Genomic DNA, 23,661 nt, shown 5'->3' with positions numbered 1-23,661 from the left:
AAAGCAAGAAGAATAAGCAAATAGTAGGTGCTCTGCGTGGTGAAGATGGAGAAATGCAATTGGGTGACAGGCAGAACTGCTCAGTGCCTGCATTGCTTCTGTCTTCACCCAAAAGCAATAGTGTTTAACCTTATGATAACAGAAAAAGGAATGTAAAGATGGAGCTGCAGCCCAAGGTAGGAAAAGAGGTGTTAAGGGAACACTTGGCTCAAATGTGCAAGGCCTATACCCAAGGGTACTAAAGGAGCTTGCAAATGTACTCTCAGAGCCTCTGTCTATAATACTTGAGAATTCTTGGAAACCAGGTGAAGACCTAGAGGACTATATGTCCCCAACTTCAAAAAAAGGGAAGGAGACCCATGTAGCTACCTACCAGTGAGCTTGACATTGATACCAGGAAATGTCATAGAACATATAATTCACCAGTCAGTCTGTGAGCGCTTATAAAGAGATGCTGTGATTACTAAGACCCAGCATGGGTTTCTCAAAAATAAGTCATGCCAGATGAATCATATTTCTTTTGTTATAGAGTTACAAGCTTGGTGGATCAGGGGTATGCTGTGGGTGTAGTGTATCCTGATTTCAGTAAGGCTTTTGACAAAGTGCCCCATGATATTCTTGTTGACAAGCTGGTAAACTGTGGGCTGGGTGAGGTAACTGTTAGGTGGATTTATAGCTGGTTGACTGACTGAATCCAGAGAGAGTTCACTAAGGATTCCTCATCATCCTGGAGAAAAGTGTATTGGATGAAGGAATTGAGTGGATGCTCATCCAGTTTGCAGATGACACCAAGCTGGGAGAGGTAGCTAATGCCGCAGAAGATAGCACTGGGATTCAAGATGACCTTAACAGATTGGAGAACTGAGCCCAGGCTAACAAAACGAATTTCCATAGGGACAAATGAAAGGTTTTGCACTTTGGCAAGAAGAACCAGCTGCACCAAATATAAGATGGGGAACACCTGGCTTACTAGTAGTACATTTGAAAAGGATCCAATGTCCAGATCAAAGGAAGTAATAGTACCGTTCTATTCACACACCTGGAGTACTATGTACAGTTCTGGGCACCATAATTTAAGAAAGCTATTGACAAGCTGGAATGTGTGCAGAGAAGGCAAACAAAGATGATCAAGGGTGTGGAAACCAACCCTTATGAGGAATGATTAAGGGAGTTGGGTATGTTTAACATGGATAAGAGGTGACTAAGAAGAGATATGGTAGCCATCTCAAATATCCAAAGGGCTGTCACATGGAAGATGGAGCATGTTTGTTTTCTCCTGCTCTGGAGGTTAGGACCAAACCAATGGCTTCAAGGTACAGGAAAGGAGATTTTTAATACATTAGGATGAAATTTCTGGCGGTAACAGCTGTTGGAAATGGGAATGGCTCCCTCAGAAGATGGTAGACCCTCACTCCTTGGAGGTTTTTAAGCAGAGGTTGGATGGTCATCTGTCTTGGGTGCTTTAGTTGAGATTCTTGCATTGCAGAGAGTTGAACTAGATGATCCTTGACATCCTTTCCAACTCTTTGTGCAAACACGCTGCTATCACTTTTACTCTGTGTTTCTCCCCCCAACTCTCCACTTTATATATATATATATATATATGCATATTTAATGTCTTGTGAGCCCATGCTAGAGCCTGTTATGCTAGACTGCTTGATGCATTTTATTTAAGAAGTAAAATCCCTGTGCAGATATTTAGGAAAGGCTCTGCACAAAATTGATCACATAAACTTCTATGTTCTTGGTTCAAGGGTGGATAGGTCTGCCGGTGAAATATTTGGGCAGTCAAATGTGCACCCCATGGTCGATGCTGGCGAAAGAGAGAGAGAGATGGGCGTCTGCATCCCGAGTTGTCTGGTGGTTGATTTACGGTGTACCTTTCCTGCATTGAAGCTGGCAGCCTGGAGGGCTTTTGCTTTAAATTATTAAAAAATATTTATAGCCTGCCATTTTGTGCAAGTGCATCTCCCAAGGCGGCTTGCCAGGAGCCCAGCAGATAATGAAATAATAAAAGATGTAGTAAATGAATGTGGCGATAAGGTGGGGGGGGGGGAGAGTGCAAACGGTACCAGCAGCAGCAGCAAGCAAGAATTCCTAATGCAGCAGTTTGGAGGGCCTCAGTTATCCTTTGGAATCAAATCACGCTAGTAGGCTGATGGAAGGAAAGCCACAAGGAGGAGCAGTCTAGGCTTCCCTTGGGGTGATTTCATAGGGAAAAGGGGCCCACCCCAGGTATTCTGCTTCTCCCTTTTCATATTTCAGTGAAGGAAACGGAGGTCAAACTTAATAAATAAACATGAAGGTAAGTTGGTTGATTCTATTCCTACATCCATAGCTCGGTGGCATCTCCAGGCAGGGCCAGGGAAAGACCCCCTGTCTGAAAGCAGCTGCCAGTCAGTGAGCACACTACTGAGCTAGATGGGCTCCAATGTTCTGATTCTGTTTATGCAGCTTTCTATTTTCCTATTTATTCAGAACTGATGAGGACTAGAATCTTGCTTTGTTTTTAGCTGAAGGGCTGTTGTTCAGCAGAGCGCATCTGCCTTGCATTGAGAAGGTCCAAAGGTTCAGTCCCTGGCATCTCTGGGTAGGGCTGGAAGAGCAGCTGCCAGTCAGTGTAGACAGCACTGAGCTAGATGAGCCCAGTGGTCTGACATGGCAGCTTCCTTTGTTCATAACTGGCAGGCATATTCTGGAAAATGCCTGCTCTTGCCAGTTTAAGCTGAGACTGCCCATCTTCAGTGACATCCGGACATTCTCCCTTCCTGTTGACTTCTTTCAGCGTTGTAAAAATAGTCTGCTAGGCACTGTGAGAGGTGTTTGCATGTAAGAGAACACCTACTCTGGTTTCTCAAACTCTGTGCTTCCCTTGCTCAGCGCCACTGGGCACATTGCAAGGGCAAGCAATAAAATTAGAGGAAAAGGCTGGGAAAGAGAAATGGAAGGAGCCCAGTATAAGATGATGCTAGGGCACAGGAGGGGAAAGTGTCTGTCAAGGTGACTTTTTTTGAATTGAAGGAAGCTCTCCGTGTGGCAGGTAAAGGGAGCATTTGCCTCTCCTCAAATAGGATATTGCAAGAGTTGGAAAGGGTTCAGAAAAGGGCAACCAAAATAGTGGGTATGGGGTGACTTGATTGTAGGGAAAGCTTCCAGCGTTTGGGACATTACTTTAGATAAAAGGCAAGTACGAAACAACATGATAAAAGTTCATAAAATGATGTGTGGCATGGAAAAAGCCCCCCCCCCCTTACAAATGCTGGAACTTGTGGACACTTAATGAATCTGAATGTTGGAAGGTTCAGGACAGATAAAAGAAAGGGCTTGTTCACACAGCACCTTAGTTAAACTGTGGAACTCCCTCCCTCAGTAAGCAGGGATGGCCACCAACATGGCTGGCCTTAGACGGGGATTTAACAGAGGGCTTTCAATGGCTACCAGCCACATGCTATGCTCTGCCTCAAATTTGGAGGCTGCAATGCTTCTGAAAATCAGCTGCTGGGAAACGCAGGAGGAGGGGAGCTTGCTTTTGTGGTTGAATCCAGCATGTGAGTTTCCCTCAAGCATCTGTGAGAACAGAATGCTGGACTAGATTGGCCATCGGCCTTTTCCTTTTCTTATATTCTTAAAACTCTTTTCTCCAGCCACACTTGTCTGCGTGGTCTTCAGTGCTCCAAAAAGCCCAAAGAGAGAGCACAGTGGGAGGAGCTAATCTCTTGTGCCATTTAGAAAAGCCTCTGTTCCTGGTTGCCTGGAGACAATCAGCACTTGCCATAGGTGAGCATGCAAGTAGGTCTTGGACAAGCCCACTAGGACCTGTTTTATCAGGACAATGCAAGCCGCCTGTCTGCAGGAGGTATTCAGATGCATACTTCTTGCAACACTGAAATTAGAACAAGTAGGAGCAACTTCTGCAGGGGAACATAAGTCATTAAAAACCCCAACCTTTGAAATGGCAGGCAAGTTCTTTAGCTATCATCTCCTCACCTTGCGCTTTTTTAAGCATACCAAATGAATCACAATCCATTATGTTCCCAAAATAAGAGGCTAAAGGCAATTGGGCTGGTAGCTTTGAGTCATAAATGGACTCTGTGATTTTCTCTCTCACCCACCCCTCTGGCCTGCTGCTGTCTCTTTTCCTTTATGCTTAAAAGTTTGGAAGAAGAGGGTGGGTAGAGAGAGAAAACCCATCCCCCTTCAGTCAGTTCGCCACTAATTGGGAGGCTAGGTGGGAATGGAAAAAAGAAACGACAGAAAAATGCAGAATAACCGCACGGTATACTGTTCCACTCTTCTCCCCATGACCCTCTATATTTAATCCGGTTCTCTCTCTCTTTCTTGCTTTAGAATAAATGTTTTTCTCCTAACATTTTAACTGAATAGCTAAAAACAATGAATAAAAACATAGTTTCTCGCTCCAGAATTTTTCTTCAGTGCCAGCACTGCAAATCAAAGCACCTGATTACAACAATTTTTTACTTGCCATCTATGCACCCTAGCATCTCAGGAGTGGGTCACAACAATTTAAAATATAGCATTAAAAAAGGTTTAAAACAAATGACCATTTATTTATTTATTTGTCAATCCAGCATCTACACTTTGGAACTCATTGCCTGTTGATTTCAGGCAGGTGCCATGGAATCAAGCAGTGCATACATTTTATGAAATAAATACATCTATTTTATTCATTTTGTAAGACTTATATACTGCTGGATTACTTTGGAAAAAAATACAACCCCCCCCAAAGCATTTGTTGCTCCACCCACTTTTACTGTTGGCCCCGCCCACCGTTGGCTTGTGACCCTCAGAAACTTAGACTAGGAGGCGATGTGACCCTTGGGTTGAAAAAACCCCCCTCTGTCTCTGATGCAGAGAGGCCTCTTTTTTGTCTCTGAAAATAATGACAAATGAAAATATATCTCTTTTTGCGCAGTGCCGGGCAAGACCCATGCGGTGTAAATCATCCCCTTTTCACAGTTGTTCTGCAGGAGAGTTCTTGACTGCTTTGTAAGCAAATTGCATGGCGGTTCCTGTTAGGCTGGTGCCCCCTTTGCCCTCGGCAAGGTCAGGGGAACAACAGAAAGCCACACTCCTCATGCCCTCAAGCCATGTGTGACAGCTGCACCATCTGCCATTGATTGCTGTTCCTGGCTGTGCCGATAAGAAGAGCCATGTCCTGGGTGGGGAAGATCTCTCCCTAGCCTTTCCAGTCAACAAGCGCCGTGGCTCTGGGCTCCCTCGTCATAATGCTCATTGACTAACCTGCGAGGATGTGTCATGGGAACCATGTTGCTCCTTATGATTGAGTGTGGCTCTGTCCCATTATGACCGCAGCACGACTTACCGGAATGAACCTTAGCTGCTGCTGGTGTGGGGTCTGTCGTCTTCTTTTGACAGATCGAAGTGAACTCAGACAGCTTTAAGAGAGGATCGGGCAAATTCATGAAGGATAAGGCTGGGTACGGCTGCAAGCTGTGATGGATGTGTGCTACCTCCACTGCCGGAGGCACTTACGTCCTGCTTGTGAGCTCCCCATAATAGGCATCTGCTTGGCCCCTCTGAGAACAGGATGCTGGACTTGATGGGTCTGTGACCTGATCCAGCAGTGCTCTTACATCCTACATCCAGAGGCCGATAAGCCTCTGAATACCAGTTTCTGGGAATAAGAACGGGGGAGTGCTGGCATGTTCAGGTTCAGCTTGTGAGCTTCCCTAAGTGCCTGTGGAAAACGCTGAAGCAGAACCTGAGCACAGGAGCCCTCTCTCCTCCTGTACTTTCCAGCAGCTGGTATTCAGAAGTGTTACTGCAGAGCAAAGCTATCATGGCTAGTAGCTGTTGATAGAATTCTCCATGAATTTGTCCAGTGCTCTTCTAAAGCCTTCCTAGTTGCTGGCCCTCACTGCCTCCTGTGGGAGTGAGTTCCATAGGTCAGCTATGACCCGCATGAGAGAACTCCTTCCTTTTATCTCTCCTGGACCTTCTAACATTCATTTTCTTAGGATGTCTGTGACTCCCATTGTTAACGAGAGGAAGGGGGAGAGAGAGAGAGAGAAAGAGAAAGAGGGGGGACATTTCTTTGTCCAGTGTCTCTATGGCATGCATTGTTTTATAGACTATTAAATCGTCTCTTACTTGCCTTTTCTCTAAACTAAGAAGTCTCAAACACTGCAGTGTTTACTCATAGGAGAGTTTCTCCATCCTTATGACCATTTTGGTTTGTCCCCAGTGAACATAAAATGCAGGACCAGCCAGTGTCCTCGTTCTGCGTGGCAAAGAGAGTCTGTCCTCCTCAAAGCTATGCCAGTTTCTCAACCTTCACTCTCTCCTTCAGGTTGCAGCAGAGGCTTCTCTGTTTCCACTCCCGCACCCCCCCCTTAAGTTGATGGCGCTGCAGCTAGCCTTGTTTTCCATCACCGCACTCTGTGGACTCCTCTCTCACATGTCCCGCCCCCCAACACCTTGTCCTTGAAACCAGCATGGCTTTGGGTCTCTGGCAAGGCGGAAGCCAGCAAATGCTAACTTGGCAGGTGGAAAGAGAATTTTGGCTTATTTATAGCCGAGGCTTTCAACCTCCCTGCATCTTGGCCTTCTGAATAGGTTCTGGCCTGAGAGATAGTGTGTGTGTGTGTGTGTGTGTGTGTGTGTGTGTGTGTACATGTGCATGTGGTCCAGTGCAGAGGTAGTGAATTTTCTTAAGCCTGATAGCCACCCATGTGCAGAGGAGGGTGACCCAGATGATAAGGGGCCTGGAAATCAAGTCTTATCAGGAGCAGTTGGGTATGTTTATCCTGGAGAAGACTGAATTGCAGGTGTGTTGTATCATTTTTTAAAATGGTAAAGTGCAGGGCTTTCCACAGGGTCAATATGAGATTGTTCAGGAGGTGAATAAAGATCTAGAGGTCAAAAGGGCCATGGGTAGAAAAGAAGTTTACAAGGTATGGTGTGAAAAAAATAATTAGGGACCATGAGCCTAAGAAGTCAAGGGCATGGGCATGCACAGAGTATTATGGTACGCTATTATTTTCTACTTGTTCTACTTCCTTATATTTTGCATTTTCTAATTCCAGTGGTGATTGATGATTGATAAATGACTTGATTGATATTTCTTGACTTCATTTCACTTGCATTCCTCAGAATGTGGGTTGTGGATAGGGGTCGATAAAAACTTTTGTGTGTTCATCAAGAGCTCATGGAACTCAGAGGTTTGTGTTTGGAGTCTCTTGGAGGCCTTTGGGTTAAACAACAATAATTGCATAAATGCTACATTTTTCTCCCTTTGCAGACAAGCTTTTGCCACCTTGCCCCTCCCGTCTTCAACCATCCATACTTTCTCCTTTTTCCACAGCTGCTATTAACCTAGCAAAGCTGAAGCTGTTCCGGCACTACTACGTCATGGTAAGGAGTTTGACATGAGCAGCTGTGAGTGGGGAGTCCTCGTTGCTGGTCCCACACTTTGGCACCGTCTGACTAACCCTCCTCCACTGCTTCTGAACTGCTCTTGCTTGCTCATTGGGGCCAGGAGTAAGCAGCTGCATAGCCTCTTTCAATAGATGCCATGCTTTGGAGATCTCACAAGTAACCTCCTGCTGAGATTTTAGGCACTTCCCTTTCTGCAGAGGCAGGGAACCTATTAGGATGGCCCACCCTCAGAGGCTTATGGATCCAATGGGTTTCCAGATGGCCCTGAAGGATTTTCTGGCTGATATGACTGGCCCTCCCATAAACCCCGACTCAGATCTCTAGAACATCTGAATGTCTCGGGGCATTGATACAATTGCCCCTGAGCAACCACTCCCACTATGTGGAGCCCACTTGGCTCCCTGGTATATCCCGGAGCATAGGGCGAGTTAACAAGCTAGGAGACGGCTGAAACACAAGTGTAGGAAAACTAGTTCAATGCAATTGAACACTTGTAAGGACTATCTAGTGGCAGTTAAGGCAGCAAAGAAGGCATACTCTGCTGCCGCAATTGCATCCTCATTGTACTTTCTGGCAGAGCTTTTCTGGGTGGTGCTGGGGCCTCTTACTGTCTCACCCGAAGAAGGTTGCAGAACTGGTGGTAGCTCGCTGTAACTTATTAGCAAAGCATTTGTTGATAAAATAGCTTGCATCTACTGGGATACTGACTCTGAAGATGAATCTGAAGGAGTGTCCAGAGCACTGTCTAGTCCTGTTGTGTTGGATGAGTTTCAGTTAGTAAGGCTGAAGGATGTGGACAAGATGCTTGAATCAGTCAGGTTGACCACTTGCACTCTTGTCCCTGCTAGATAAAAACTAGCAAGAAGGGGACAGTTGGCTGGGCCAGGCAGGTGTCTCCTTGCTAGAGGGGTTAATCCCTGTCTGCTTGAAGGAGGCAGTGGTAAAACACTCCTTGACAAACCCTCCCTGGATTTGGAAAATCTTGAGTAACTACTGGCCAGTTGCCAATCTCCCCTTCTTGGGTTTGGTTTTTGAGCGAATGGTGGTAGACCAGATCCAGGCAATCTTGGGGGAAACTGATATTTTAGATCAACTTCAGCCAGGGTTTAGGCCCAGTTTTGTCACAGAAACCGCTTTAATTGTCCTATTGGATGACTTCTGTCAGGAGAGAAACAGAGGAAATGTGTCGGTGTTAATTCTCTTCAACCTCTCAGCAGTTTTTTATATCATCGACCATGGTGGCACCGCTTTGCAGTGGTTCTGGTCCTACTTGGATGGCCATTTCCTGAGAGTGATGCTTGAGGGATGCTGTTCAGCTCCATGGAGTCTTCATTATGGGGCTCCTTATCCCTCATGCTGTTTAGCATCTACATCAAACCGCTGAGTGGGGTCATCTGGAGCTTTGGAATGTGTTATCATCATTATGATGATGACACATAGCTCTTCTTCTCCTTTACACCAGCAAGAGAGGCAGTGGATGTCCTGGATCATTGTCTTGCCTCAGTAATGGGCTAGATGAGAGCCAGTAAACTGAAGCTCAATCCAGATAAGGCTGAGGCACTATTAGTGGGTAGTTCCCTAGACCAGATGGATGGGAGGTTGCCTGCTCTTGATGGGGTTACACTCCCTCTGAAGGAGTGGTTACGTAGTTTGGGGGTACTCCAGAATCCATTGCTGTTGCTTGAGGCTCAGGTGCTGTTGGTGGCACAGAGTGCCTTCCATTAGTTTTGGCTGGGGGCCTAGCTGCACTTCTATCTGGACAGGAGTAGCCTAACTTCTGTCACCTATGCCTTGGTAACCTCTCGGTTAGATTATAGCAACGTGTTGTGTGTATGGCTGCCTCTGAAGACGGTTCGGAAACGTAAGCTAGTGCAGAATTCAGTTGCCAGGTTGCTCACTGGGGCAAGGTGGTTTAAGTATATTACACCAATTCTGACACAACTGCACTGGCTGCGAATTAGTTTCCAAGCCCAATTCAAAGTATTTGTTTTGACTTATAAAGCTCAAATGGCTTAGCATCGCAATTCCTCAAGGGCTGCCTCTCCCCATATAAACCGACCATCATCCGAGGCCCTTCTTTCTGTGCCTCCTCCACGAGAGGTCCAGAGGCCAGAAACATAAGAACCGGCCTTTTCTGCGGTGGCTTCATCTTTGTGGAAGTCTTTCCCTAGGGAAGCTTGCCTGGTGCCTTCCTTATATACTGTATTTTTCCATGTATAAGACAATGCTTGTTGCTAAATTTGTTTAGTCAGAAATAGGGGGTTGTCTTACACATGGATGATGAATACACGGGGTGGTTGTTGTTTTTTGTTTTGTTTTTTTTTATAAAAAAAAACACTACTTGCTTTCGTGTAGCTGCCATGAAGAAGCTGCCGGAACTGCCAATCTTTTCACTTAGTACTTCCGCAATCTCACGAAATAAAGCTCAACAACTTTGGGTGATCTTGGGGGTTGCTACACTGGTGCTTTGAATATTTAGTAACATATCAAAGCTGTTCTGCTTGATGTTTAAAATAACGATTTCTTAATTTTGAGTTTAAAAGGGGGGGTGTCATCATATGCATGGGGGTGTCTTATACACAGAAAAATCCGGTATCTTTGGGCACCAGGCAAAAATGTTTCTCTTTAACTAGTCCTTTTTCTGATTAACATCCCATGTCCTTTTAAATCTGTTTGAGGAAGGGGGATTATTGGTTTGTTGTATTTTTGTTTTATTACGTATTTTGTGTTTTCGTTTTATATTTTTATGTTGTGAATTGCCCTGTGGCATTCAGATGAAGGGCAGTATACAAATTTAATAAATAATAATGCTAAATCTTCACTGACCTGGTGGCTTAAGATATTGTTGGGCCACTGTTCCCATCATCCCTGATCATTGGCTGTGCTGGCTAGGGAGCGATTGGAGTTGGGAGTCCATCCACATTGCAGGGGATTGCATTAGATGACCCTTTGGGTCCCTTCCAGTGCTACAGTTCTGTGATTCTGTGAACATCCGCAAGGGACCAAGGAGAACTGCTTTGTAAAGAGCCCGGTTCCATATTGTCTGTGCTGATAGGCAGCAGATCTCCAGGGTCTCAGGCAGGGAACCTCTCCCACTCCTACCTGGAAATGCCCATGTGGATTGGACCTGGGACCTTCTGTGTGCAAATCATGTGCTGTTAGAATTTCCAGTGTGCAGAGCATGGCTTGTGTCTCTTGCCAGAGGGTAGAGTTCAATTGCCGCAGTCACACACACTGAGATGCTTGTACAGTAAGAAAACAGCAAAGTTGTTTATTATAGGAAGCTTGTCACTTGGTTGGAAATGGTTTCAAGTTCTAAGCTAACTCACTAATCTAGAGAAGACAAAGACAGCCATGCTGCATCCTTTGTTCTCACAGAATAGATCAAAGATGACCTCTTGAGAGAGAGAAGTAGAAGGAGGAAATTGCAAACAGGATGCAGCCTAGGATGTATCAGTCTAACATTAAAGAGATAGGAAGGTTAGCACCATTGGTCAAAGGTACAGGGACAGTCTGCGAATCTGGGAGTCTGTTGCTCTGTTTTAACCCTGTGCAAAACCCTCTCAGCAAGCTCAGTGGCACCCAAACTTCCGTTGTGTGTGCTCTGCTACTGAGCTACCAGTGAAGGACAGACTGCCCTGACAGACCTGGAGAATGGACTATTAGATTGGTCCTACCCTGGTAAGTGCCTGGATGAGAAGTCTGCTTGGATGCCGCCACCCCTGCCCCCCCCCCAACACCATAAGTCACATTGAGTTTTCTGAAGCGAGGTGGTTTCAGTTATAACTGTTGCCAAATGCCTTGCCTCTCTGGCAGGAGAAGAAGAATATTCTTGTTGGGCAGTCACTGCTTGAGGTAATTATCTTCCCTAGAAGGCACCAGCCCATTGAAACACAAATGGGATCCATCAAAATTAGTAACAGGTTGATTCGCCGTGACTCGAATGATCAGATGGAAATCAAGCGCTGCCATTCCTCCAATTCCACCTTTGTGAGAGGCATTCCCAGCTGACTTACAGATGCATAGAAAGCCCATCCATTGCACACTGAAATCACATGGATTCTCCCTAAAGAATCCTGGGAGCTGTAGTTTGTTAAGGGAATTCTGAATTTGAGCTATGTGATGGGAAACTACCGTTCCCAGTATTCTTTGGGGGAAAGCCATTTGTTTATTTGTGTATTGCATTTATATCCCACCCTTATTTCCAAGGAGCTCAGGGTAGCATACATTGTTCTCCCCCTCCTCATTTTATCGCCGCAACAGCCCTGTGAGGTAGGTTACAGGCTGGGAAGCAAGTTCACATGCAGTGAGTCCTAGCCCAAGACTCTGATCATTGCATCCCACTGATTTTCATGTGCTTTAAATGTGTGCTGGGTGTGCTTTCTATGTACGCTGTGGCTCTGCCCCAAATCCCTGGTGAGATTTTGATTTATTGGTGGGGCATGAGTCTCTCAAGGGCTGTGTCTCCGTCGTTCTGACTGCTAACTCTGATCCTCTCCCTCTGCTCACAGATCGTGTGCTACATTTACTTCACGCGGATCATTGCTATTCTCATCAAGATCGCCGTTCCATTCCAGTGGAAGTGGCTGTACCAGGTACCCCACCTCCCACTCCAGCATGCTTCTTTCAAAGCTGTAACATAACATAAATCTATCATGGAAACCTATTCTTAAGCTTTGGCACTGGTAGCCAATATTCCCCCCCCCCTTCCTGAAATGTTGGTTCCCCCGCCCACTCTTTCCCCAGTTTTTTTTCTTCCTGCAGGTTATTATACGCTAGGACTGAAAAGTAATTGCTTTATTGATCTCAGAACACACACATTCAAGAAATGCCCTTCAGACATTAATTGAGAACACAGAAAGGGTCAGGGAGAGATTATGGGGAAAGGGGGTGGGAACATCAGCAAGAAAAGCAAGCCCTAAGTTGGAAAAAAAATAAATGAAAACTACCCATAAACCAATAGAGATAATAATAATAATAATAAAAATACTTAAGGGTAACAGCCTCATACCTGGAAAGTCTAAGAAACAAAAAAGAGAATTGTTGTAGTTTTGAAATTGGTTTAGTCCACCATCTCGATTAAAAATAGTGTCTAATTTTATCAGGACATAGATGAAAACCTGTTCGTTGGTCTTGGGAACCATCATGTAAAATTTGCTTACAGTATCTTAAGAGGTGTCCAAATGCATAGCAAACAGGCAGGCAACTTTCCAAAACATATAGTAGATATACAAATCACACTACGATTGGAGCATAAATTTTTAATGGACTGCGTCTGATAAAGCTGTGTCAGAGCATCCAATTCACTGCTGACGATGGCAACACTTGCAAAATGTACGGAGGCATGATGGAAAGCCTTTGAACCAATGGTCAGGAAAAACTGCACCTTCGAAAACCTTTCCAGGAGAGATCATCACAGACCACAGCAAGCAGATGAAGTGATGGGCAGAGCACTATCTAGAATTGTACTGGTGGGAAAATGTGGCCGCTCACACAGCAATCGACGGCACCCAGACCCTGCCTGTCTTGGAAGAGCTGGACGTCTCTCCCTCCCTTGTCAAGCTGAAGAGACCATCAACTCTCAGGCATGTGGTAAAGCCCCAGGACAGGAAGGATTCCCAACAGAAGTGCTGAAAGCCAACCTCAATTCCTCCCTCATGACACCTCCATGGCCTCCTCTTCCAATGTTGGGGGCAAGGATCCATGCCACAAATCATACACAACTCCAGCATTGTGACCCTTTACTTTGCTTTGTCCTGTGGGAAAAGCCTTGTAGTTCTCAACAGATTACAGTCACTCACTGACAGGGTCTGTCCTGGGTCATTATGCAGCTTTAGAGCTCAGAGGTCAGCAGCTGAGACGATTTTCTCACTGTGTCAGCAGCAGGAGAAAAGAGCAGAGATGCCTGTTGTGCATCGCCTTCATAGACCTGATGAAGGCCTTTGACCTCATCAGCCAAAAAGGACTCACACTGTGCCACAAGATAGAATGCCCACCTTAGCTCCACAAGATGATTGTGTCCTTCTACAAGAGCGTGTGTGGCACCGTTCAATATGATGGCTTATTCTTGGACACCTTACCTATAGCTTTATGGAAGTGAGTTTTGGTAAGCTTACAACCGCCAGGAGCAATGCCTCGATGCCCCATTGCATTCCACAAACGCTGCATCAGGAAGATTTTGGGCATCACATGGCAGGACAGTCTCAAAGATGTGCTCTCCCAAGCCCACATTCCCAACATGCTCACACCCCTTTCTCAGTGACGTCTGTGGTGGCTTGGTCATGTCCACAGAATGGAAGATGGCGGGATCCCCAAGGACATGTTCTATTCAGGACAGACCCACTGAAACTAACCAGCTTTTCATACCTGTGCTAGGCTAGACGGAACAATGGTTTCACTTGGATTAGAGTTGCTTCATATGTAAGCACATGTGATTGTAACTTCAGCAGTAGCTGACTCCATGAACTAAGAGCCCCCCATTTGGGTGGGCGTCCTGTTGCCTAGCAATCTTTTCCAAGTGCCCCTCTCTTCTTTGTTGCAGCTGCTGGATGAAATGGCCACCTTGGTGTTCTTTGTCCTCACCGGGTACAAGTTCCGGCCTGCCTCTGACAACCCCTACTTGCAGCTCTCTCAGGACGATGATGATGTCTTGGACATGGAAGCTGTGTAAGGGGCCTGTTTCCTTGTAATAATTTATATTAAGTTTTTAAGTATTGCTTTATACAGTACAGTTTTTTTTTAAAGGGATAAATTAGGACTCTGCAATTTGTCTCTTGATTTTGGTGCAATCTGATTACAACAGATATTATGTGACTCTCGTTGCTGTTGGGTGCATCTGGAAGAATCGATGTTAGACATTGATTCAATCTCAACATTTCTGTTTAATACAGTCCCAACTCTTTCTCTTTCAAAAATTCAAACCCTTCAGTACATAATGTTCTCTGGAGCAGTGGCAGAAATGGCAGGAAAGGGGGCATCCCTTAATGTCACTTATGATCCCTCCCTCCCCCCACTTCAACAATTAATATATAATTTGAAACCCAAAGGGTACTTTTGTAGTGCAGGACTTCTACTAGAAAGGAAGACCAATAAATAGGGAGCAGTTACAATTGGTATATTATGATCCAAATCTTAGCTGACTCCATCTGGGACAAACTTTACATGATCCCTCATTCAAACCCAGGTGATTTTGAATGTTGGCCCACCTGGGAAAGGATTTGCAGCAGCAATGTGTGAAGCATTGCTACAATCTACTTTAGGCCATCCAAAGAGTATTTTGCCTATTGGGATTCTTGCCCAGCTCCTGTGGAGTCAGCCTGGCCTACATGGAGCAGCAAGGTGGGGAATTGGGTGAGAGATGTGTTGAATCAGAAGCTCCTAACAAAGTGGGTGGTCCCATGATCTGCTCTATCCTGTTAGGTCAGGAGTGGGGAACTTGTGGTGCTCCAGATGTGGTTAAATCTCCATCTCCTATCATCCCCAGTAAGTGGGGCCTATGTCAAGGGATGATAGGAGCTTGGAACAAGACCTAGGTCTCAGGTTCTCATACCCACGTTAGATGTTTTGGGTGGCACTTGTTCTTGACTCATGTTGCCCAAGATATATGGTTCCAGATGCATTATCTAGCTATCTTTTAGTGTGGCAGACCCCACACTTTGGAACTCGCTGCCTATTGACATCTGGCAGCTGCCTTCACTTTATTCTTTCTGGCATCTCTAAAAGCAAGCCTATTCTGACATGTAGAATATTGACATGTGTTTTAATCTGCTTTATAGCTTCATGTTGGTTTCATTTTTCTTTAAATGTTTTAAGCAGTTGTTTTTGTTTGCTTATTGTTTCATTGCTTTATACCTTTCATAAACCGCTTCAGTGCTTTATTACAATCAGGTGGTTACATAAATCATATGAGATATGTAAAATAAATTGCCAGGCCTGTGGGTGAGGCAGGGGGCTGAATTTGATGGATGGGTGGAGCCACCCACCTGTCAAATCACCTGGCATCTCAATGGCTCCCTTTAGCATTTCAAAGGGACTAGCCTACAGTGTGAAAACAAAATTTGCATTCTTTGCTCTGCTTGCTTTTGGCTCTGGCCTTGTCCACCACTTGCATGTGGCCCTCCAAAAGCTGCCTTGAAGCAAATGTGGCTCTTGGGTTGAAAAAGGTGGGAGGTGGTGTTCCATGCTCCAGTTTCAGCCTTCCCCTGACTCTTGTCCAGTGGCTAAAGTCTTACACCTTTACTCCCCAAAAGAATTTTGGGATAATTGTCCTGTGAAATGCTCTTGAGCCCTGCTCTGTGTCCCTGTCAGCAGGATCAAAGGTCTGTTTGCTGGCTTTATGTCCCCTGACGAGAATGATTCTTCTAGACATCCGAATGCCACAGATGTCTTGCAAAAGCTTTAAATCTAAACTCCCAGGACTGCTGACCTGTTAGAATTTTTCTTCCAAGGCTGCTGAGCCAGCTGCAAATAGAGTGTTAAAGCTTGGACATTTGTTGCTTGTGAAGGTGGTGGAAGCAAGGACCGAAATCCTCCAGTGCAGCCCTCCCTAATCATTGCACTAAAGATCATTGACATGTTCATCATCAGTATTATTATTCATTTATTCCTCACCATTCACCCTAAGGTTTCCAGGGAGTGTCTTTGTGGCAGGGGGTACAACACAACATTAGAAACAGTTGAAAGCAACTTATAACGACAAATATAAGGTGGGTCATGAAACGTACACTTCAAGTGTCAAGAGGTCGGCATCTTCAGCACCCTTTGGAAGCTATGCAGTGAAGATGCCAGACACACCTCTGTGGGGGCAGAGTTCTACTACTCAGGTGCCGCCACAGAGAAGGCCCTCTCCTTCATTTAATCCCTACAACAATCCTGTGAGGTTTGTTGAGAGTGGGGAATTGAAACTTCATCTCCCAGGTCTTAGACCAACACTCTAACCACTACAGCACACTCATTGGTTGCTGTCCAAAATATTGGGGTCAAATAGATTCCAGTTGGGGTGGGGGTGGCGCTGTGAGCCTAGGACTTGCCGATCAGCAGGTCGGCAGTTCAAATCCCTATGACGGGGTGAGCTCCCGTTGCTCGGTCCCTGCTCCTGCCAGCCTAGCAGTTCGAAAGCACGTCAAAGTGCAAGTAGATAAATAGGTACCACTCTGGTGGGAAGGTAAACGGCGTTTCTGTGCGCTGCTCTGGTTTGCCAGAAGTGGCTTAGTCATGCTGGCCACATGACCCGGAAGCTGTACGCCGGCTCCCTCGGCCAATAAAACGGGATGAGCGCCGCAACCCCAGAGTCGGTCACGACTGGACCTAATGGTCAGGGGTTCCTTTACCTTTAGATTCCAGTTATTCATTTATTTTTCAGGATTGTGTATATGGTGTAATTCCATGTGGATGCAGTGTGGGGGAGGCACAGAGAGTTGCAGCCAACAAAGTTTTACTCAGAGTAGACCCATTAAAATCAATGTACCTCAGTCATGGTCATTTGTTTCAGTGGGTCTACTCATGAGAAGGGGTGATATTGGATGCAACCCAGAATTTATTCAGGCGGTCTTTGCCCCTAAAGACCTGGAGAACTCTTGCCTGATCTTCTGTTTGCTGAAAGGAGCAGTGCCTTGACAGGAGTGGGTTTCAAAACAAATCCAAGGCTACTCCTGCCTGATGTTGATGGATGATGATGAGTTCTTTGGGCTTGCAACTCCCAGAGGTGTCACTGTGTTTAGCCCGTTGCAACGGAAACCACAGGAGTTGTCTTGTGGAGTAATAGACTAATCCACAAGTGGGGTGGTTCTTGCAGAAGCTAACTGCGGTATGTGTAATTTTTGCAGATAACCAAGAACATACAAATGAGAGTCAGCATGGTGTAGTGGTTAGAGTGGGACCTTAGGGAGGGTGAAGAGCCAATAATTAATAATAAAAATAGTGCAGTTAGCCCGCAACCTATGTGGGGGTTACGTTTCAGAGATGGCTGCTAAAGCCAAAATTGTGTATTTTCAAAACAGATTGGGTTCAATGGCAGGTGAGATTTCCCAGGTCTTTTTTGCTGGATACCTGCCCCCTTTCCACCCCCTTTCTAATATATATGATATATTGTTTGTTTCTTAGACTGTACGCAGCTTTGAGATTTTTTTTGGGGGGGGGGTGCTTTTAAATAAATAAAGCAGCTTCGTTGAGTCTAATCCCAGCTGGGAGAAAGGGGTGGGGAATGGGGTGCAGGGAATGCTTTTACTTGTGGCAAATGCGCCCGTGAGTCTTTGGATGGCAACCCACAGATTGCCACATCTTTTTGATGTGCACTCTTTTCTTTTTTAACTAAATTATCTCTCTTGCAGCCAGGAATGGGTTGTCGGCGGGGGCGGGGGGGGGGGGAGAGAACCTTCCCGCCATGCAGCCCTGGTTGGGGCAAGAACAGCACTGAATTGTTGCCTTATCTCTGATTTTTTTCTGCTGTCCTCCTCCCCACAGGGTGACAACTTCGGGGGTCATGGAAGGTATGAAGAAAGTCAAGAAGGTGGTCAATGGCTCGTCGTCGGAGCCCCAAGGCGAGAGGGAGAGTGCTGCATGATGGAGTCAATACTTTCACCACCACCTCCGTTTCTTCTTCTCTCCCTTCTGCGCCCCCCACCCAACCCCCAAAATTAGGACAAGGCAGCACTTTCAGATAAACTTTAATTTATTGATTTTCTGCTTCCCTCAACAGAAGGGGAGTGAGTTGAGTTTCCTGATACGGGAACTGGAGAACATAGGGCAGTGGGAAATGGCGGCCGGGGGTGGGTGGGGGCAAAATCCTGTGCAAAATTGAGAGAGAATCACAATCCTGCGTATTCATTTGTCCTGAGGATTTGTTGCTCTTCTAGAGCCTTGCAAGGAAGCTCTCCTGTTTTATGGTGATGGCAGATTTGTTTTAATTTTTTTAACCTTTTAACATTTTTGCTAAAGTTTTTTAACGCTCCTCCTGCTTTCTTTCGGAAACTTGACTGTGAGAAAGAAAATAGAACCATCGGTTCTATTTGGCTCTTTGGGACACAACTTCCAAATGTGAAAAAACCTGGTGAAAGTTGTATATGTAAAAGTATATATGTATATCTATATTTTATATGATGCCTTCTGACATGCACCCCTCCCTGCAATGTGTAACCTTTTGTGTGTGCTGGGGAGATTTGACAAAATGATTTTAAAGGTGTTGGGTGTGGCGCAGGGGAGATCTTTTGGGGTTTACTTGTAAATGTTGTGCTGAGTTTAGGCATCTTTTTCTCTCCCCCTTTTACATTTGAATGGGGAGCAAATAGGAATTCTGCCTCCAGATAGGAATAGGAATGTTTTCTTTCTTTTTTCTTCCTTTTTTGAGACCAAGGCTTCCTTACTACCCTCTTTAATGGTGTGGACCAAAAAGCTGGGTCCCATTTTGACTCTATGCAGTTCCCTCAAGGGGTTCCGAATATGTGCAATGGAGTGGGGGGGATATTCACTGAATTATTATTATTATTGTTATTATGATTATTTCTTCTCCCCCTTTGCTGAAAAGTGGTGAGGTCAGGTTTCAAATCCCCGCCCCAAATAAATTACTGCATATAAGGAGTGATCCATGAAAAGCTGCTCCTAGAGGGTTTCTTGGCTAGAGGATCGGTGAAGCCGAGCTCTCCAAATTCTTGGGAATACTCCCAAGAAAGGAATCCCTACTGCTTGCTTTCATATGTGAAATGGGGTGATCTGCAAGCAGTGCAAGAAATCTCTCTTTGCATTGAGAAAACAGCCCGAGCAGGTCTCTGACCTCACAACGGAAATTCTGTCTTCACTCTGTGAAGAGAACATCAGCCTTTCTCTTTTTTTGCTTATGCATTGGGAGCTAAAAACCCCTTCTCCCTCCTCTCCCAATGCCCCCTTCTCCACCTGGCTGGCTTGAGGATAATGCGTGGAAATTGCGTTGCCCTTGGGCAGAGCAAATGTGAGCTGGCAAAGCGGGTGAGCAGAGAGAGAGTTTGTTCACCTGGCAGCTGGAGGGACCCCTGGGGTTTCCAGTCAGGAAGTTAAGTTTGTATGAAGGGTTGCAAAGAAAAGCTGCATCCTACCATTTAGATGTGCTGGCTTCTGGAAGAGCGGGATAAACGAGTGACCTGCTGTGGAATCAGAAGCCATGAGGTCCTAAGAGCCTTTCTTCTTGTTTACTGTGAGTGAGGTCTCTTCAAACAGCAGCTGGCAGGTCCAGAAGTGTCAATACGTGTCTTCTGTGCTCATCCAAAGTTGTGCTTTCTCCCAGAGTTTGCATGAAGGACACACAAAGCTATCTCAAAGAGAGGCAGGGTATCGTCTTCCCACAAGAACAGCCCTATCAGCCTCAAGATGCCATTGGTGTTGAACTCTGCCGCTCAGATATTTGGTGGGGCAACTGGCCAGGATCATAGCATCTTGAGCTCTGGTATGGCTTGCCCACTAAGGGTTCATTCAGCAGCCATCAACCTTGCTTCGGCCAGCCAGAATCTCCCAACTTCAGTCAGCTCATTAGAAGTTTTGTTGACGGACAAATGGCAACGTCGGTAGTTTGGGTTGAAGTTGAGGAAGAGGCCATCTTTTGACACTACAATCTCCACATATCCCACTCCTTTCCTTGTCTTCCACCTATCCATCCTTCCTGCAGAATGAAGGAACTGGACAAAAAGCACTACCCCCCCCCCAAAAAACCCCATGCCTCTCAGTAGATTGCAACATAGCGCTAATGCAAATGTTCCACCATGGAAGGATTTTTCCTTGTCCATTGGAACATCCTCCCCCTACCGCCACAGTATACACCCCTAAGTCTGTTACAGAGATTCCCCTGATCCTCTGGCGCCAATCTGGGGACAGTGCACAGCTTTTATAGGAGGAGGCAGGGGAAAGTCCTACTGTACAAGTAGAAATCATTCTGCTAACACAATTACTTAGTTGGATGCTCTGGGTTGAAGCTTTATAAGGCTTTGGGTCCAGCTGGCCTGTAAACGGAGGAGAGGTTGCAAAAACAAGAGCTTTCCATTGGGCTGAGAGTGGGAAGTGTTTCTTGGCCTGCAGCAGAACAGGAGCTGGCAAATACAAGTATGGGGGGTTCAGTCAGTCACTCTTCCACTCGTCGAAACCCGACGCTTTTAAATGTTGTTGACTCTGAATCATACTATTGATGTTTTTTAAAAATGGGCAGGTTGTTTTGCGGGGGGGAGTGGATGACTCCCCCCTCCCAACTGATGTTTCATCTTCATCCTAAAATGAGCTCAGCCTTCCTCTCTATGTGCTTCACCCACTCCTCTCCTTGACAGCCAAATCTTTTGGACAAGCAGCCAAGAGAGAGTTTTCTCCACCCAGTGTCTTCCCTTCAAATGATGAGCCCACTGCCTAAAAAACCAGGACTGTGTCACTTTTTTAAAAATAAAAAGTATTCCTTTTTAAAGGTGGGCAGGAAGAAGGAACAGCTTCTCTCGCTCCCAGTTCCTCCTTTCTCCCCCTCTGGAATCCATTGTGCAACTGCTCTAGAACCCATTATGTGACTGTGCTGGAACCTATGTTTTCTTGCAGTGAGCACTCGTACCAGATGTGTCCTCACTCCCAGTGGAGATTTTGGCATCTCACATTGAAAAAAGGAGCTTGCACCATCCACATCAACCCAGGGGATAGTCCTGCTTTCTTTTTTAAAACACCTGAAGACCTGTGTAGGCGGAGGACCAGTTGGGTAGCTTAGCAAAGAGACTTGGTTAATCTCAGAAAATAGGTCCGCATGATTCCTGATTTATTTATTTATTTGTAACATGGGCTACACCTGCGCCCCTCCAGATGTTTTTGGACTGCAACTCCCATTGTCCCTGGATAATTGGCCTCGCTGGCTGCTGGGAGTTGGAGTCAGATAATATCTGGAAGGTCACAGGTTCCTTCACCGCCGGAACTTTTAGAAGTTAAAATAATAGATCCTTTTTTCGAAAAAAAGAAAAAAAGAAAGGTGTGTGGTTTATTTTATTGGGTGCTTCAGACATCTGTGTATTCCTTCATGAATCTCTTCATGTTTTAAAGTTGTTGTTTTTTAACCTTTTATCAAAATAGATATATGAAATGGCAGTATTTCTGTAAAGGGGAGCAGGGGGCAATACCAATCAGGGGACCTTTTCTCTCTCTATGTAATGTGGTTTTTCTGATATGGAAGAGATGTACAAAATAAAAGACTTGATGACTAGGAAACTTTCTCCTGGGCTGCTTTATTTAAAAATTGACTTCCTCCTGCGCTGGGTCGAACTGCTGTGAGAGACATGGTTCATATTGACATATCCTATAGCCAGTACAGGGAGTGGTTAAAGGAGGAAGGGGTGTTTCCTTTTAGGCACTGCTGGTGGGCTTCCACAAGCATCTGTCCAGCCAGTGAGAAACTGGATTCTGGACTCAGATTTTTTTTTTCTTACTCCCTCTTGGTTGCACTAAAGCATCACAGGGATGAGGACAAATAAAAGAAAGTCCTTCTTCACTCAGTGCATAGTTAAACAATGGAACTTGTCCCCCCTGGAGGCAGTGGTCGCCACCAATTTGGATGACTTTAAAAGAGGATTGGACAAATGCATGGAAGAAACGAATATTAATAGCCACTAGCCACAATGGCTCTGCTCTGCTTTTGAATACCAGTTGCTGGAAACCACAGGAGGGAAGCATCCAATTGCGGTTGAATCCTGCTTGTGGGCTTCCTGTGGCCACCCGGGTGGCTACTGAGAGAACAGGATTCTCAACTAGATGGGCCAGCAGGGCTGTTACGTTCTGTCTCCACTGTCGGAGGCAATATGTCTCTGAACACCACTTTCTGGGAATCTCAAGTGGGGAGAGTTGTTGTTTCACCCAGGTCCTGCAAGTGGGGCATCTGATTGGCCACTGTGAGCTGGGTGGACCCCAATGGACTGATTTAGTAGAAGGAAGGGTCTTTGCATCTTTTGATCATGCCTAGTAGTTGTTGATAGCCTCATCCTCCGTTGGACAAGATGACCCTCAGGGTTCCCTTCCAACTTTACAATTCCATGATTCTATTATCCTTTTAATTATGCTTGTGTGTATATCCTACTAAGTCTGTCCTGGGTTGCTCACCATTCTGTGACGATCTGTGTGTTGATTATCCCTTGGTGTAATATCTTCCTCCCCCCTCAAATGCCCTCATTTCAAGATGTTTAGCACACCTCCCTTCCTTCAGGCTGATAAGCATCTTCATCTGTATTCCTGCCTGTCAGATAATTCCGAACTAGGGCAGCACAGTTTTTAATCAATGCTTTTCAGTGGCAGTGTTAAGGACCTCCCCCACCTTCCCTTCTCTCTCTTACCTTCCCTTCTGCCCTGTTTGGTGAATTTCTGCATTTGGAAATAAGATTGTAAGAAGTGCCTGCTGGATCAGGCCTGGTGGGCTGATGGGAACTGGTGTTCTACATTAGAGAGAGAGAGAGTCGCCTCTGATCTAAGAGGTGTTCCCTTCAAGGAGCAAAAGGCAGCATACATTATGCTCCACCTCATTAAATCACAGAACAGACTTCTCACGTCCTGGTGGGATGACCTTCTCACCCACGTTGGCCACTGGATCCTCCTGAACAGGAAAAAACAAAGTAGGACTTCAACTGCTTGAGTGACAAGAAGTGACACCTGATTTTCTTGGATCTTGGAGATTTAGATAATGGCCAGGGGGCCACAGGTTAGAAGAGACTGGGCACATAAAGGTAAAGGGACCCCTGACCATTAGGTCCAGTCGTGGCCGACTCTGGGGCTGCGGCGCTCATCTCATTTTATTGGCCAAGGGAGCCGGCGTACAGCTTCTGGGTCATGTGGCCAGCATGACTAAGCCGCTTCTGGTGAACCAGAGCAGCGCACGGAAACACCATTTACCTTCCGCGCGAAGTGGTACCTATTTATCTACTTGCACTTTGACGTGCTTCCGAACTGCTAGGTTGGCAGGAGCTGGGACCGAACAACAGGAGCTCACCCCGTCATGGGGATTCGAACCGCCGACCTTCTGATCGGCATGTCCTAGGCTCTGTGGTTTAACCCCCAGTGCCCCCCGTGCTTATTTACACCGCCTGTAATTAAACTATGGAACTCACTCCCATTCAGGGGTGCCAATAAAATATTGGGGGACCCACGGAAGCCCTACCCAACATAATCACATGACGCAGTGCAAAGACACAGTGCATAGACACAAATATTTTATTGGGGGAGCGAAGGCACCTCGGCTGCTAGGAGTTGGCTCCTCTGCTCCCAAAGGAGACAGTT

General features: G+C 45.8%; 1 protein-coding gene across 2 annotated transcripts in view; it reads left to right on the top strand.

Annotated features, from left to right (window-relative positions):
• GPR107 (G protein-coupled receptor 107) overlaps positions 1 to 21,609 on the top strand; it is a 47,608-nt gene extending 25,999 nt beyond the window's left edge. Inside the window, exons 15-18 of one of the 2 annotated variants that reach the window (XM_083721962.1) lie at positions 7,346 to 7,395; positions 11,931 to 12,014; positions 13,961 to 14,085; positions 17,881 to 21,609. In XM_083721962.1, coding sequence (XP_083578088.1) covers positions 7,346 to 7,395; positions 11,931 to 12,014; positions 13,961 to 14,085; positions 17,881 to 17,980 — 359 coding nt within the window. In that variant the 3' untranslated portion in view covers positions 17,981 to 21,609. The remainder of the gene's footprint in view (positions 1 to 7,345; positions 7,396 to 11,930; positions 12,015 to 13,960; positions 14,086 to 17,880) is intronic. The other variant, XR_014560165.1, reaches the window with a different exon arrangement.
• The last annotated feature ends 2,052 nt before the right edge of the window (positions 21,610 to 23,661 follow it).

Source organism: Podarcis gaigeae (assembly GCF_964106915.1).
Source record: "Podarcis gaigeae genome assembly, chromosome: Z".
NCBI lineage: Eukaryota > Metazoa > Chordata > Lepidosauria > Squamata > Lacertidae > Podarcis > Podarcis gaigeae.
This window is presented reverse-complemented; position numbering and strand designations above follow the sequence as displayed.